The sequence below is a fragment of the Eurypyga helias genome, unplaced genomic scaffold (assembly GCF_000690775.1).
Source record: "Eurypyga helias isolate BGI_N326 unplaced genomic scaffold, ASM69077v1 scaffold16400, whole genome shotgun sequence".
Classification (NCBI taxonomy): domain Eukaryota; kingdom Metazoa; phylum Chordata; class Aves; order Eurypygiformes; family Eurypygidae; genus Eurypyga; species Eurypyga helias.
This window is the reverse complement of record NW_010227781.1, coordinates 870-16066: the sequence shown is the minus strand read 5'-3', so window position 1 is coordinate 16066 and position 15197 is coordinate 870. Positions and strand designations below refer to the sequence as shown.

Sequence of the window (15197 nt, the reverse complement as noted above, 5' to 3'; positions counted from 1 at the left end):
TGAACACCTACTTCTTGAAATCTAGCTGTAAAGTGCAGCACATGCTATTTTTTACTACATACGCTGAGATGGGTTAGTGGCAGTTTCTTTAAATACATATTTCTCAGGCTTGTTTGATGGAGTGTGAAAGCTTTTTTTTTTCCCCCCCTCCAGTCAGAGGCTAGAACTTACTTATTCCTGTCAAACAAAACAAAATCTGTGCATAAGACTGTCAGAATAACTCAGTTATTCCCCTGTCCTTGCTTTGTGAATTTTTTTTTTTTATGCTTTTCAAATGTTTGTCACTAATTTAGCTGGTGTCACCACTTGATCTGCTCTCTGGATTCTTATTTTTATGCTGCTGTTTCTTTAATCTCGGAGTTTTGATTATCTTTCCTCCTGGGTATCAGCATGTCCTGCAAGGCGGCTGTGATTGAAATGTGGGAGGTTGGTAGCGTAACCAACCTGGGGATGGTGGATGGGTTTGCCCCACTTGGTGTCAGGGTTCCTTGCACCTCTGCACTTCCACGTACAGTCATGGGATTTCTGTGGGCTCAAGCCATGCGTCATGTAACAGAGATTGTGTGCTGTGGGGTTTTACTTCCGATCCTAGCTGTGACCGAAGGAACGCACGGCTCCTGGGTTTCTTGAGAGGTGGAGAAGCAAGAGTAGTGGTGTTCTCACTGTCACAGCTCCCCACCCGACTGACTGTATTGCGAAACCCCTGTTTTAGATCATCGTTCATTCTGTCATGAAGCCGTGGTTAAATTTCCAGGGATTCACAGCATTGGAAGTTAGAGAATTGCGTTGGTGATTGAGTGTTTTCTAAATAAACTCTTGACTTATTCTTGAATAGTCATGTTCTGAGGAATTCATCCTTTAGGTTAAAATTATATTTTGAAAGGTGAATTTCACTAGGACAGGGTTTTGGTCCTAGGGACCAGTATGACATTTCAGCCTTGATTTGCTTTAAAAAAACCTTTAAAACAATTCTTGTACTTTGGATTGGGGTGTTGTTGTTTTTTTTTTGGGGGGTGTTTTTTGGGGTTTTGGTTATTTGTTGTGCTGTTTTGTTTTGCGTTTTTTTTGGACAACACACACACACCTGTCCACATTCAAGCCTGTGTAGGGTACCACCTTCGGAACAAACTGCTTATCAGCCAAGTTACGCTGATGTCTCGACTGTTTCACTTGAGAGTTTACATAAAAGTGCAGTCGAACATCGACAATTGGCAAAGTTGCTACTGTAATAATTGCGATTATCTGGCAGATTTCTGTTTAAAGGTGGAGAAATGCACAGCCTGTTCATGCACCAAGGATGTTTCACCCCAGCAGTTGCTAATTGTCTTGTGGATGACTTTTCAACCAATGGTACGCTAGAGATTGTGTGAACTTCAGGAATGAAACCTTGTAAAAAAGCTTTTTTACAGGAAGTTGCAAAATTGGGTCAGTAAAAAAAAAAATCCTATTTACAGGTCGCAAGTTGAAATTGCTATCTGTTAATTTGGAAATGAAAGAAACCTTTAAGGAAGATCCAGAAAAGTACTAGAATCTTTGAAAGGAGAGAGAAATAATTTTGTAAAATTTGTATTAAAACCAGGTTGTAGGTCTAGGATGTAGATTAATGCAATTTTGACAGCGAGAGAGAGCCTGAATAAATTTTTTTGTACTGCAGCTCATCTTTTTAAAGCAAGCTCCAAAGCCGTGGACAGCTTTTTATTATGGTTTTTTGTGATACCAACATGAGCAAGTAGAGGCTAAAACCAGAACTGAGGGCAGATTTTCAGAAGTTTCCTGAAAGTGCGCTGAGAAGGGGTAGAATAAAAAAATATGGTGATTAACAGGATTAAATGGCCAATTCAGGCTTGGGTATTTTTCCCTCCCTGCAGCTTTTGAGCAGTGCAGGGTACGTGTTTTCTGCAGGTATGAACAAAGCCGTGTACCATCGCAGGAGGCGAACAGAGCTTCCGCATTCTGGCACCTCATCGCCGCTGCAGCCTCCCTCACTTGCGATGATCCTATAGAAGCGGTTTGCTTGGGCGGGGTTTCCCCCCTTGTTCCCTACCCCTTTACTGGCTTAGGTAACTCGCTTGCTTGTCCGCGGTGGTGCTCCTGTGACTGCTGCGGAAGTGATAACTGCGAAGGAAAAGAGCAGTGCAGATTTGTGCATAATGTCCAAGTTTTAAGTTTGGAATTTCCTGCAGGAAACATCCTTTTTTCTTTTTTCTATTTTGTTGTCAAATGTTTGCATCTGTCACCGGCTAAGCATCAGCAGAAATGGGTCTGGGCCAGGGAAAGGTGTTCAGGGTTGGGTTTGGTTGGAAAAAGGTAAAATGCTTCTCTTCTCCAAGCGTTCCCTGGGAAGCACAATCTGTACTGCCAGACGTGCCAAAAGAACTGGGTTTCCCGAGCGAGGTGCCATGGTCTCTACCCAGCTTGTAATGTTGGACAAATCACTTCACCTTACAGAACCTTTTTCTCTCCATAAAATGATTTACCTTTTGCAGCCTTGAAAAGATGAGTTTATGTTTGTTTTTGGAAAGATACTCGGGTCTGTGCAACTGACAGGTGATACCTTGTCTGGATATGAGGTTTCATGCTGTGAAGGATAACGCTTTCTCCTTCTCCAACGTGAATATTTGACGAAGAGGGTGTGAAGTGCCTTGGGCGGACTTCAGCACAAGCGCTGGTGGGCTTTGACATCTGGAACATCTGGGGAAGGGAGGGAACATCTGGGGAAGGGAGGGAAATCAGTGCATTGGTGCACGAAGAGAGTATCGCTTTTACCAAAAACAGGAAAAAATACTGGAAAACCTCTCTCCTCTTTGTAGAAGAACCAGTAAACATTGCGTTTCTGCCTTGATCCTTCAAAAACGAATGAAAAGGTGTCATGCTGTGCTGAAGAGTATAATTTATGGGTATTTTGTTGGTCTGCTTTTTGATTAATTTTCTGTTTCAAACTTACTCGAAGAGAGATAGAGGACTAGCCTATGAAACATTTCTCTGACCAAGACAGAGCTTGGTTCTGTTATTGCACTGAAAGTATGCACATCTTGATCATGTTAGCAAGGATTTCTCTTGTAGGGTGGGGTTTTTCTTGGCAAGATGAGCGTCACAGAGGCAGCCAGATAATCTCTTCGTTTCTCATTACCAGATGCTGCAAAAACAGAGAACTCTTGCTATGGATGCTGGGGAAAACTCCAGGCTGAGTCCTGAAGCTCTTCTTGTGCCATTCCTGCAGCCTTTCCTTTCTTATCCACTGCTTCATCTGTTGTGATGCCTTTCCCACTCTGTCCGGTTCTAGTACAGACTTCTGCTGCCTTCTTTGACCAGCATGCAGCAAAGTATTGATTCATGGCATGAAATGCCTCTTAGAAAATGCCCTTCGGATGAGATGGGCAAGCGTTCAAGAGCTTTAGCGGAGCATGGTAGAAAAGCAGTGGCAGTGGTCAGGGCATTTTAAAAACGGAGACATGGTGAAGGGTGAGGGTTTGCGTAAGCTTCCTTCCCCGTTGGTATGAATGTTGTCGGTATAAACCCTTGAAACAGACCTTGGACTACTTAAAGCAGATGTGTGGTGAAGATGTGTAGCTGTGATGTGCCCGGCTTAAAGCCTGGGCTTTGTTTCGCTGTGGCTAAGCCAGTGTCAGCTATTCGGAGCTGTCTAGGCTCTCATCTGAATGATTCTTGTTTCCAGCTTTCTTCAGCTGTTCCTACCTGGTTTGGTTTTCTTTGTTTTGATTTGATTTGTTGGGTTTTGTGTGGGTTTCTTGGGGTTTTGGGATTTTTTTTTTTGCTGTAGTTCTAGAAGGTGACCCAGTTAAACTTTCTCTTGTTTGATATTTGCCATTTCTACCCACTGTGGCTGCTTCTTTTCGATGCAAGTATTCAATCCCATCATGGATGCAGAAGCGAGGGAAGAGGAAACAAATTCAAATGAATGCAAAGAGCTGTTTGGGCGTTGGATGGGCGTACTTTTTGCTGGAGAAATGCTTGGCTGCGTTTTGTTTCTTTGCTGGTAGGGGTTAGAGTTTGCAAGCAGATAGATTAGAAACTGGGGAAATCCCACTTAATGAAACAGCTAAAGATAGGTTGGAAAGTAAGAGCTGGGGAGACAGCAGCAGTTAAGTTTTGGCAGTCCATCAGCAGGCAGGGGATTCACTTGAATGTTTCCGTCCTTGCATTAATTTTTATTCTTTTTAAGGAACAGAAATATCCTCTTTTGCATGGGCTGGCAAAACTGCATTGATTTCCCCCCCCCCCCCCCAGGCTCGACTCTCATGTATTTTGTTCCCCCCCCCCCCCTCGGCATGCTTAGCTTACAGGATTCTTCCTCACACACCTGCTACCGCAATCATGAATTATTTTAGGATTAGGCGATCAGAAATTGAGGGCGTGACTCTGCAGAAGGGACCAGAAAGAAATTTGGTATTTTGATTGCCCTGTGCTGATGGAGATCTTGGGGCACAGGCCACACCGGCGATCTTGGTTCCTCGGCATGTTCTCTTTTTGCAGCTGCAGTATGCTTTCCAACTCCTATCAGTGTTGTCAAGCTAAGCGTAGTGGTTTTGATTTGCTGCTGCTTCACCATTGAATGCAGTTGGCTGTGTTGCTCCTTTTAATGTTGAACGTTCCTAAGCTTTTTGGAGGACTTAGGTCTTTTTTCCATGGTGGCTGTTCCCAGCCAGCCAAGTTTGTCAAGCTACATCGGAAAACGGTGAGGAACTGGGAGGTGCCGTATTCTCACAGCTGTCTGTTGTCAGCTTGCGTGTGTGCTAGAGGTAGTCCTTGGTGTTAAAAAATGTCGAACCGTTTTCATTGAAAGGATTTCTTCCTCTGCTTTTGGAAGTTTGAATTGAGATCAGAATCCTCTGGGATTAAATAGGGAATGCATGTGACTGCATATTAGGTCTGGTTTGTTGAATTAGATCCATGTCCTTGATTCTAGCCTAACCTTTGGGACAGACTCTCTTTTTTCTGTTTGTCTCTTGGAGACGTTAAATCCAGCAAGGGGTCATACTTGAATACCCCATAAAACCGCAGGTGACTTCTTCCAGCTGGAGATCGATGTTTATATTATTACCCCAGAGGAGAATTTGCACCTTGTCAAAGCTGAAGAATTTTGGCATCTCCCTGCCAGCGCCTTCGTTTCTTCCTTAATCTCCGACACTCTTTTAGTACTTGTTAATTCATGCTCTCCTCGCTGTATTACGCTCTGGTATGTGCGCAGGCTGCTGAATTCAGGTTTTTGTAGTGATGCTGTGCTTTTTTTTTTTTTCCATGAGCTTGCGGTATAGTGTGTGGGTGGAATTGGAAAGGGAAACAATTAATTTTGGACTGAGCTTTAATACTTGACATTCTGCTTCCATCTGATAAGCAATATGAGTGGGATATCTTCAAGGAACATGAATCAGTTTAAAGTCTATGCACAAGAGAGATGGGAACAGTTGTGCCGGAGTAAATTTCCACTCCTCTGGAGGGCATTTGTAAGATGGTGCCCTCTAAGGTAGCAGCTGGTGCGTTGCACGAGGAGGAAGAAACAGGGGAGTGGAAATAACCTGGAGAAGGACTTCTGCGTTAAATCAGGGTGAGGGAAAAGCTGATGGGCAAGTACAGAATTTTTCTTTTTGGTCATAAGATTATAGCACAGAATTGACAAAGCTTTGAGAGTAGCAATCTGCTGGTCCATTCTGTTCTCTGCCCGAAGAATGGTGTCTCATTTTTAAATCCAGAGAATATCTCGAAAGAATTATCGTTTGAGAATGTTTTTACCATTTTAATGTAACAGCTGGTCAAAAGGAACATGTAAATAAGCAGCATAGTCATTTCTAAAACGTTAATTGAGTTCTGGTGGTGTCAGCTACAGAGAGAGATGAGTATGTGACTGTCCTGAACCCGACTGTGGAGTGCTACCCAGCCATCAGTTGTTGCGTGTGGGGTAGGTGAGGCAGCCTCCTGCCACGGGGTTCCTGTTCTAGACTGTCAGCGGGGTGTTGCTAGCCACCTCAACCTTCTTCACACTGAGGCACTAAACTGTAGGTTAGGATGATGGGGATTTCTTTTCAGCGTTGTCGTATCACTCTCCGGAAGTTTGGGAAAAGGCTGGGAGGGATACAGAGTGACAGCTGTTCTCTCTCCCTTTCTCATTGGAAAATATATGCATCAAAACTTACTTTTGGCAGGAATAAACAGATTCCAGACACTTGTAATACCAGTGAGGTATTTTACCAGCTTGAAAAAGTCTATTTAAAATAGCTTTTGTTTGTTTCATTTCTCTTTTGAATTTAAAAATGTCTTCAGTGTAGTAGCCTGGGTTAATTTCAGCTTTACTGGAACAATGTACCTTTTCTCACTCGAAGCTTTCAGCTGTGTTTTGGGGTACCTGTACTTGAGCAACCTTATGTTCTTCTGAACTTCACAACCATAGGATGCTCTCTAGGTTATCCGTTTGGCTTGGGTTATTGAAAGAAAGGTACCTGGGCAACACTCCAGGTTATTCTGCTGCTATTCTGCTAGTAAAAGTAAAATACAGGTTCCTCTTCAGGCATACCTCCCTTTTTGGGGGGGTGTCTTACTGTCACCTCCTCATCGTGTTCCTGTAAAAGTTCACTTCTCCCAGCAGCCCTTAAATTTTATTATTACTTAAGCCTTTCCAGGCTGAGCTGAGGACAACCGTTTTGTACTAGAAGTGTTGCAAAAGATATCGATGTTAATCAAAGTGCCTTTTTTGTGGAGAGAGAAGACATATTAGATGCATATTAGATTGAAGTTGCTTAAAGTAATAGTTGCCTGTGCTGTAGCAATAGGCGTGGTTGGCGGTGTTAATTAAGCACAGGACCCATTGATGTGGTTGATGCATCAGTTTAATAATCCAGCTTTGAAAGAGCTCAATATATTTTTGGTTTATAGCTGAAGGGTGAAATTGAGCAGCATCTTTTTAGAATAAATAAATAATTTTAAAATCCCTTTTAGCTGCTCATTCCCTTCTCTGTTTTAATCCTCCTTCTCTTCCCTTCCTCCTTTGGAGTTTTACCACCCTTGTGAATAATGAATGAGCCTGAGGATTAAGGCTGTGTTTCTCCAAAGTGGACTCCTCTGCCTGTGTAAAACAGCTAACCTAGTTTCAGTTCTGTGCAGTGCTGAGAGATTTTTGCTTCTAATGAAACAGAGTTGGGTGGTTGTTTTTTTTTTTTTAATCCTTTGGCATTCCACGTGATTCCTCTGTAGCATGTCTGACCCTTATTTGCTGCTGAGCAAGTTTCAACCAGCTGCAACTCTTGCAAATCCGTTTCATTCATTAATAGACCTTAAAGGTCAGCGTGGATTCCTGCGGGCGTAGGAGAAGCCATCAATATTTTATCACTTTCTCTTAGGATCGATGACAGGAGCGCACCCACCCTTTTGTGTCCCGATCAGTGGCTTTACAGGCTCCTGCCAGCTCGTTTCTGAATCTTGTTTCTTAAAGGCAGCTTTGCCCGTGGCGGCTGCCCGTTCCCGTTAGTCGGTGGGAGCAGGGCAGCCTGGTTTGAGCGCGGTCACTGCAGACTGGCAGGCATGCACACCGTTCTCTAAGGCAGCCTTTTCTGAAAAGGGGAGGAAGGAAGAGAGGTTTTATTGCTGTTGAAAAGGCATGGTCATGCCAGAGTTGGTTACTAAAGGATAAACAGCCTTATTTCCCAATTTCTTTGGAATTGCTTGTGTGAATTGTAGCCCTCAAGATGCCTCCAGTGTGTGTGCCTCCAGTGCTGCTGCCATCCCCACTTCCCCTAAAGAAATAGGAATCCTTTGCCCGCAGAACTTGACGGGCAGGAGTGGGCAGTCCCTGTACCTCAACAGGTCGTTCACATCTGGAAAAAAGGTCTCGGAGCAAGGAAGAATAACTTCATTTCTGTGCTTCTTCAGTCCTTGCTGCTTGGGGTGGGACAGCAGAAAATCCCGACAGGGCCTTTTGCTACTTTGGGGAGTAGAAGAACTGCACTCAGAAACTACGTAGAGATCTGGCTGTCTTGCTGCACACATCAGCAAGCAAGTGTATCACTTTTTAAACTCAATTTACTTTTAGTGCTGTGTATCTTTAAAATCTAAAAGGCAAATTACTGCTTGGTCTCGCGATTTGTTTGTGATTGGTGCATTTCTAGTTATCCAAATATTCAAGAGAGTACTTTTTCATATTTTATAGTTGCGTTGCGGCCTGCAGGTTTAAGCAAAACACTTGTCTGTACCATAGCTGGTATTTAAAATACTAAAAAATTGGCTGGCTTTTTCACCAACGCCGCCTTTTAGTCACCTGAAGGGCAGACGTACTCTCTCATGGTTCGTTGATGATGAATTCAGAATTCGTTTTTATATGGAATGAATATGGAAATGATGTGGTTTGCTATTGCTCTCAACACTTCGGGACAACTGTAGTAATGTTGGAGATACCGAATCCTTGGTAAGGGGATAGAGACGTTGTGACATACTGATTTTGCTGCTGTTTTGTTCGTACAAATGCGTTCATTTAAAAATGTGATCAGAAGTTTTGCTTGTACAGTGCTAGAATTTTGGTCTTTCTATCCATTGTTGTCAGCTTAGTGCTTTTGACCTTTGCTTTATAACTGTCTTAACTCTTAAAACCAGAGGTTTTACTTATACTTCTAGAGAAAACCTGCAGGACGTTTCACTGAACTCCTTTATGCAACTTCTCTTTGCAGCCTGAGATTTCTTAATGCCTCTGCCAACAAACTGGAAACGCTTCCTCCAGCCACTTTGTCGGAAGAAACCCATAGCGTCTTGCAGGAATTGTATTTGACCAATAACAACCTCACAGACAAATGCGTTCCCTTGCTAACGGGCCATCCGCGCCTAAAAATCCTACACATGGCTTACAATCGCCTGCAGAGCTTCCCTGCGAGGTGAGTAACTGGTTTCACTGTCTCTGGCCCGCTGGCGGGTGGGCGTCGCGAAAGGCTGTCGCGGCCAGAACAGAATCGCGCAGAAAGGTGGTGGCACGGGCTGTATTTTGCACGTAGCGATAGCTGCAGAGGGCGGATTCACCTGCTGCGCCCTAGTGCACGTTGCTACGCTCTTGGGTTGCGCAGAGGAGTGGGTGCCACCTCTCAGTCGGTGCGTTTTGATTGCGCTCAGCTCTCTTGGACGGGACGAATTCAGCGTGACCGCAGTTGGCTTTTGGAGTCAAGCAAGGAGGTCTTTGGTTTTCCCTGGCCTGGTCACTTGTCTTGCGCCTGGTGGGCGTCTCCTTACAAGAGACTTGTGAGCATAGCAGTCTGGAAATGTTCTCTGCAAGTGGACTAAACTCCGCTAGAGAAAAATCCTCTCGTTCCAGAAGGAAATTCTGCCTTGGCAGCGATTTCTGTACTTTCAATTGGCTCTGTTTTAATCGGAAGTCTTTCAAGTGTAAGACGTGCCGTAAGGCTGACGGGGTACAACCTTGGAAAAGGGATGGCAATAAATAAAGAGACATCTCTGTCCTTGTGTGATGTGCTGAGCAGCTGGGCTTCAACAGCAAGGGGGAGGGCGATGAATCAGGGGGGAAAGGGCTGAGTGGGACGCTGGAAGTCGGAGGGAAAAATTTTGGGATGAAGTGAGAAACTAGGGTTGAAAGAAAGGGGAAGAAGGGAGGAAAATGAGGGGAAGCGTGCTGGTGAGCAGGGAGAGTGTAAGTAAAGTAAGTCATTTGAAGAGCAGCATTAACAAAACATCGACAGAAGCAGCACCCGTTTTGTTCCACACCTGTGCTGGCGTCTGACGTGTGAGGAGAGGTGATGGGCACTGCTGTGAACAAGGTTCAAAGTCTGCGGTTTAATTTTCTTAAAATAATGAAAACCACAGTTCCTAATCACCACTTCAAAATAAAATATAGGTGTCCATTAAAAGGAAAATTCTCAAACTCTTCTTTTCGTAGCAAAATGGCCAAGCTGGAAGAATTGGAGGAAATTGATATTAGTGGGAACAAACTGAAAGCCATTCCAACAACCATCATGAACTGCAGACGCATGCACACTGTAATCGCTCACTCCAACTGCATCGAAGTCTTCCCAGAAGTCATGCAGCTCTCTGAAATAAAGGTAAGGAATGAAGGTGCTTTGGAAGAAGCAAGTATAATGTGACTTCACCAATTCTTTTCTTCCCTCAGGTCTCTCGTTGCTACGGGATAGTGTATTCTTAGGAATTATGGAGATCTGACAGCTGCTTTCTCCTCTGAGGTCATACGTAAAATATTCACCCCTGTGCTGCCTCCGAGTGGAATGGAAGAGGAGCCTCAAAGTGTGATTTTTTTTGTGCTCACCTTCTCTAGATCCTATCTTCTCTGCCAAATAAGTGTTAATTGTCTTCCTGTGACAGTCTGTTGTGGTATGACTTAAACATTTGGCAAGAGCTATGCGTAATTAACTCTTGCTGCCTTGGCATTCGGTTGATTGTGTAGGAATGGACTTTGTTTAGAGCACATGTTAAAAACCCTTGAAGCTGCAGAATAGGATAGGCCTTGGGGACAGAGATAAATTCCAGGAGCCCAGGATTTGAGTATTTAGGTGAGCTACTTTAATTTCCCTAATTGCAGGCATATTTTGCACAACCAGAGGAATGCTTAATCCGTTTCTTGCATGTGTTTCCAGAAGTAATTCTGTACTTCTCCTGACACTTCTTCTGTGAGGCGCGCATTCTTTGCGTGACCCGCGCCGAAGAGCACTGCTGGCTTACCTTTTGTGAACCCAGTTCCTACTCCTCGCCTGGCTGTGGTGCAGAATGTTTCACGCTGCGTGCCGTTTCCGCCGGCCAGAGCCGGGAGGCGGTTAACTCGCAGCGTGTACAGGCCTTGTGAGAGGCGGCAGAAAAATCTGCCGAGGCTGAGAACCTAACTCGCAGCGTGTACAGGCCTTGCGAGAGGTGGCAGAATCTGCCGAGGCTGAGAACGCATTACCTATTCACGGCCTCAGAACAACCGAACTGTCCTTCGGTTGCTCTGTGAAGTCAAAAGGCTAAGTTCCCAGATTGCGGTGTGTGCCTCCGTGTCCGGGGTCAGGCAAAGCAGCAGGAGCAATAATTCCCTTGGACAGCGAGTACATGTAAAGATGAGCTTTGTGGTTTTAGCCAGGAAATCTCAAACAAACTTGTGGCTTTTGGAATACTCCTCCCTCTTTGGAACAATGGCCAGAGGAAGCGGAGGGCCATTTACAATCAATCAGAAGCAAAGCCTTTTTTTTACTTAGAGGAAGAATTGGGGTGGGGGAGCGAGGCTCTGCACAGTAAACATTTCTTTAAAAATACGAAGGTGGTGTGAACCAAAAAAAAAACCCCAAACTGTAATCTAAACAAGCCAACGGGGAACAATCAACTCTTTCCTTTTGTTTGCTTCTTTTGGGGGAAAGCTGAATGCTTTCTAGAAGCGTCAGTGTTTAAAGTGCTACACTGCCGCAACACTTAGCAGAAAAAAGCTCTTGGAATACCTGGCAGTTTCTTCCTGCTGGTTCCCTACAGTTACTCGGTTCTCTTTCGCAGAAGAAAGAGGCACGGACGTCACTAGCTGGTTTGGGACTGCAGGGGTAGCGTGCGTGACTTATCTAAGAGGACACAGTGCTCCAGGACTCCGCCTTTGCGGAAGGAGAATGCTGGGTCGGTGCTCGAGCCTGGTTTTGCTTTACGTGAGATGAGTTCATACAGCTGCCAGATGGGAAGGGGCCTTGTTGGGCTTAGGGGTTCTCCGGGCCCCTTGGTGATTTCTCTAGGTCAGGGTCGGCATTAGTCAGTTTGGAGGTCAGGCTTGCGCTGCCGCTACGTAGCTTAACCAGAGCCGCTGCTTAGGTACGTGAGAGCATTCGAAACGTGCCAAAGGAAGCTCAGAATTTATTGCTGAAGTATGGATGTGCTCCTTCGGTGAGGTAAGCTTGCGTGTAGCAAAGCGCAGAGCTGTGTAGTCTCCTGTCACCCCTGCGACAGTATCATATTTGACGGTTAATTTGAAGTGAGGTGGCGTTCAAACACACTAAACTTCTTGGGAAACCCCATTACCTGGGGTAACGGCTGGTTCGCTTTTGCGTTTAATTAGCCTCAGCGGTTGACACGTTAGGTTTTTGGAGTCACTGATACTGAACAGTTAGTAGCAGCAGTTACTACGCTGTCTGCAATAATTTCGGAAGGACAGCTAGTCTAAGTGATGATGCTTTTACACTTGCAGTAACTCCAGGATTTCCAAACACAAGGTCATTGTAGTGACAGTTGTCTCTAAGCCTGTTTTACACACGCTGCAGTCAAGGCAACAGAAGCTACATCTTGTCCTCTGTGTTAAAGAGCCTGGTGGATGTCTCTGAGATACCTTATACATTTTTTAGGGGTTTTACTGTATTTTAAGACAGTTATTTATACTGTCAGAGTTAGGTTTATCTGTGCACACTGACATGCCTTCTGCAAATGGCTGAGCAGCTAGAAACGCACACACTCGAGTCAGTGCCCCAGCAGACTCTTCCTTACAGCTGCTGTTTGACTTCAATTTCCTTGCCTTACAGAATAAAAAGGGTGCTTTTTAAATTGTTACTCAGCATCCTGGTGTTCTTTCGCAGGCAAACCGTTGGGTAATCCTTACTGCTGGAGCAGAGCTCAGCGACTCAGGCTTGCTTTCCCTCCTGAGACCTGTCTTTATCATCCAGTTTTTGTTGACTGATGGGTTGCTGCTCTTTCGGGGATGTCTTGCTGAGCTGCTGGGGGGAGGGTGATACGGAGGTTTTGTGTGGCGGTTTTCGGTCAAGCTTATTTTTCACAGGAGCATTACCTTGAGATCTGAAACAAGTGAAGATCCAGTAGCGGTAGCATCTTGAAAGGTGAAACTCTCCATCTTTTGGTAGTTTTTCTCCTAGTTAAATAGGTTGGTGTCAGTACGGCCACCTTCAGTCGCAACTGGAGATCGCTCGAGACCCTTCCAGCCTTGAACAAAGCAGTTAAAGGTGTAAATCCCTGAATATTGACCGCTCTCTTCCAGCTGGCCCGTCCAGTGCAAAATCCTATGTGCAGTTGCAGGAGTCGTCCTTCTGGTGCTGTGTGGTTGCAGCTAAACCAGCTTGCATTAAAATAATGCGTGAGGAAATCGGGATTGGTTAGGAACTATGCTTTCTGCTTGCCTGGGGAGTAGAATAAGGGCTAAATTGAACACAGATATGCAGAAAGGCCCTCTTAGCCTAAGCTTCAAACGGTACACATGAAATCTAAGAAACCCTAACCTGATAAATAAGCTGTCCTCACCAGTGCCTAGGGACCAAGGGATCTGCTGTACAGTCTTGCTGCCTCTGGCGTCTTGGGCGTTTCATGTGAACCATGATGTTACTTTACCAATTTTTGTACTCGTTATTCCTGCACGCCCTTCCATCACATTCGTAACGGCATTGAGGTGTTGCGCACAGCAAGGCCTGCTGGCAGCTTCTTTAATCCACAGAGTAATTACCGGCTCTCTGGAAGCAGCAAGGAGTTGCACAGAGGGGAAAAGAAAATCTCACTGGAATAACTGTTAAGCTGTCTACCACTTTGTTTGCGTGACAGATTCAAACCCTGATTTCCTTATTGGGCTCAGATAACGTCAGCAATTTGTTCTTCATAGATAATAAGGCCTCCGTATTGGACAACCTCAGGATACAAGACCTGGATTGGAAATCCGTTATTTCCATTGCGTGTATTTAACGAAAAGTTAGGAGATTTTTCTTTTCCAGATTTTACTGGGTTATCTTACGCAGCCCTCCAGATCACAACCCCGTTCCTTTGAATATACCTACAAAAATGAAAGTGTCTTGTTTGTGTCAATGGAAACAATGTAATGGTCAAAGTGTGCAGCTAGGAAAAGCCTTCCCCCGCCCCTTTCAGCTTCCTGGTTTATTTTGGGTTTTGAAATCTCTCTGGTTTTGCAGGTTGACAGTAGAAAATGGTCTTTCTGAAACATGTGGATAGTTCTTTTATCCTCTATTAAAGACCAGCCTGCTCTGGTCTCTCTTTTTTTTTTTTAACTTTTGGTGTATACTATACTGGAGGTCCTGTTATAGGGTTTGGAGACTTGGTTTTGTTCCCAAGTGTCATGTTTTTCCCTGTGTCTTGACTTTCATCTGGATATGCAGCTTTAAACAATGTGTGTTTGGGGATTTTACCCTTTTGCTGTACTTGTTGTAGTAATTTGTGCTTAGCTGCTGAACAGCCAGCCAGTTTCTCTGCTGTTTTGTCTCATATCTTTTCTGAAATAGTTAAGCTTTAGTTTTTCTCACTCATTTTATTGACTTTGTATTTAAATATTAATCCATCTAAGATGACACGAATTAAAACCATGCATAAAACTGCTCCAATGTTTTTTTTCCTGCTCCAATATTTCTTTTCTTTCCACCTCTACTCCTCCTTCCCTCCACATGCATTCATAACCCTGCTTATTTTAATATCCCTGAGGAAATATTGAACTCCTGAGAGCCTGCTTATACTCACGCTGGTTTAAACTCACTTCAGAGGAGGGACTGCTATGCCAGTGGCTTAGAAGCCCCAGCTGTATTTCTCGCCATTTCTTTTATCTATTAAAAGACTCATTTCATCAGTAACCCTTCTTCTTAAAAACCTGAACACATACTGACCATCTCTGCCTCTGTGAAGAGCAGACAAAACTTACTACTTTTGTAACAAGATGGTACCCGGCCAGGGATGGAAATGAAGAGAACATATTTCTAGGTGTCCCAGACATCTGGTGAGATGGCTGAGTGCCACATGAATTTCTGTTGTAAGAACCACTTAATTAAATGAATAGTCTTAGGTCCTGCTTGCAGCCTTTATGGTTCATGAAACATGCATTACTGCATTTAATTAAAATGTGTATGATGCTGGTGACAGCTGAATTCTCTTGCTTATTTGGCTGCTTTCCTTTTGCAGTGCGTGGACCTAAGCTGCAACGAACTGAGTGAAGTCACATTGCCTGAAAACCTGCCTCCAAAACTGCAAGAGCTGGACCTGACTGGAAATCCCAGATTAGCCTTGGATCACAAAACCCTGGAGCTGCTGAAGTAAGTTACCTTACAGAGTGGGGAGGGGGCAGAACGACTCCTCTCACTAGGAGAGGACAAAACCACGATACATGTTGAGCGTCGCTCCCTGTTGTCAGCGAATCAGAAGGTAACAGGTTGGATTTGGACAGGTCAGCAATCACTGCTTTGTTGAAGAGGATGACTTCACCCGCTTCAGTGCAATTGCTGTCAGCTGCAGCTCCT

General features: G+C 44.5%; 1 protein-coding gene across 1 annotated transcript in view; it reads left to right on the top strand.

Annotated features, from left to right (window-relative positions):
* The window catches only part of LOC104513987 (PH domain leucine-rich repeat-containing protein phosphatase 1-like), a gene marked incomplete at both ends in the record, with an annotated part of 36375 nt that extends 21382 nt beyond the window's left edge, over positions 1 to 14993 (top strand). The window contains 3 exons of the mRNA XM_010157502.1: positions 8673 to 8873; positions 9884 to 10046; positions 14863 to 14993. Of these exons, the coding sequence (XP_010155804.1) occupies positions 8673 to 8873; positions 9884 to 10046; positions 14863 to 14993 (495 nt within the window). The remainder of the gene's footprint in view (positions 1 to 8672; positions 8874 to 9883; positions 10047 to 14862) is intronic.
* Between the last annotated feature and the right edge of the window lie 204 nt (positions 14994 to 15197).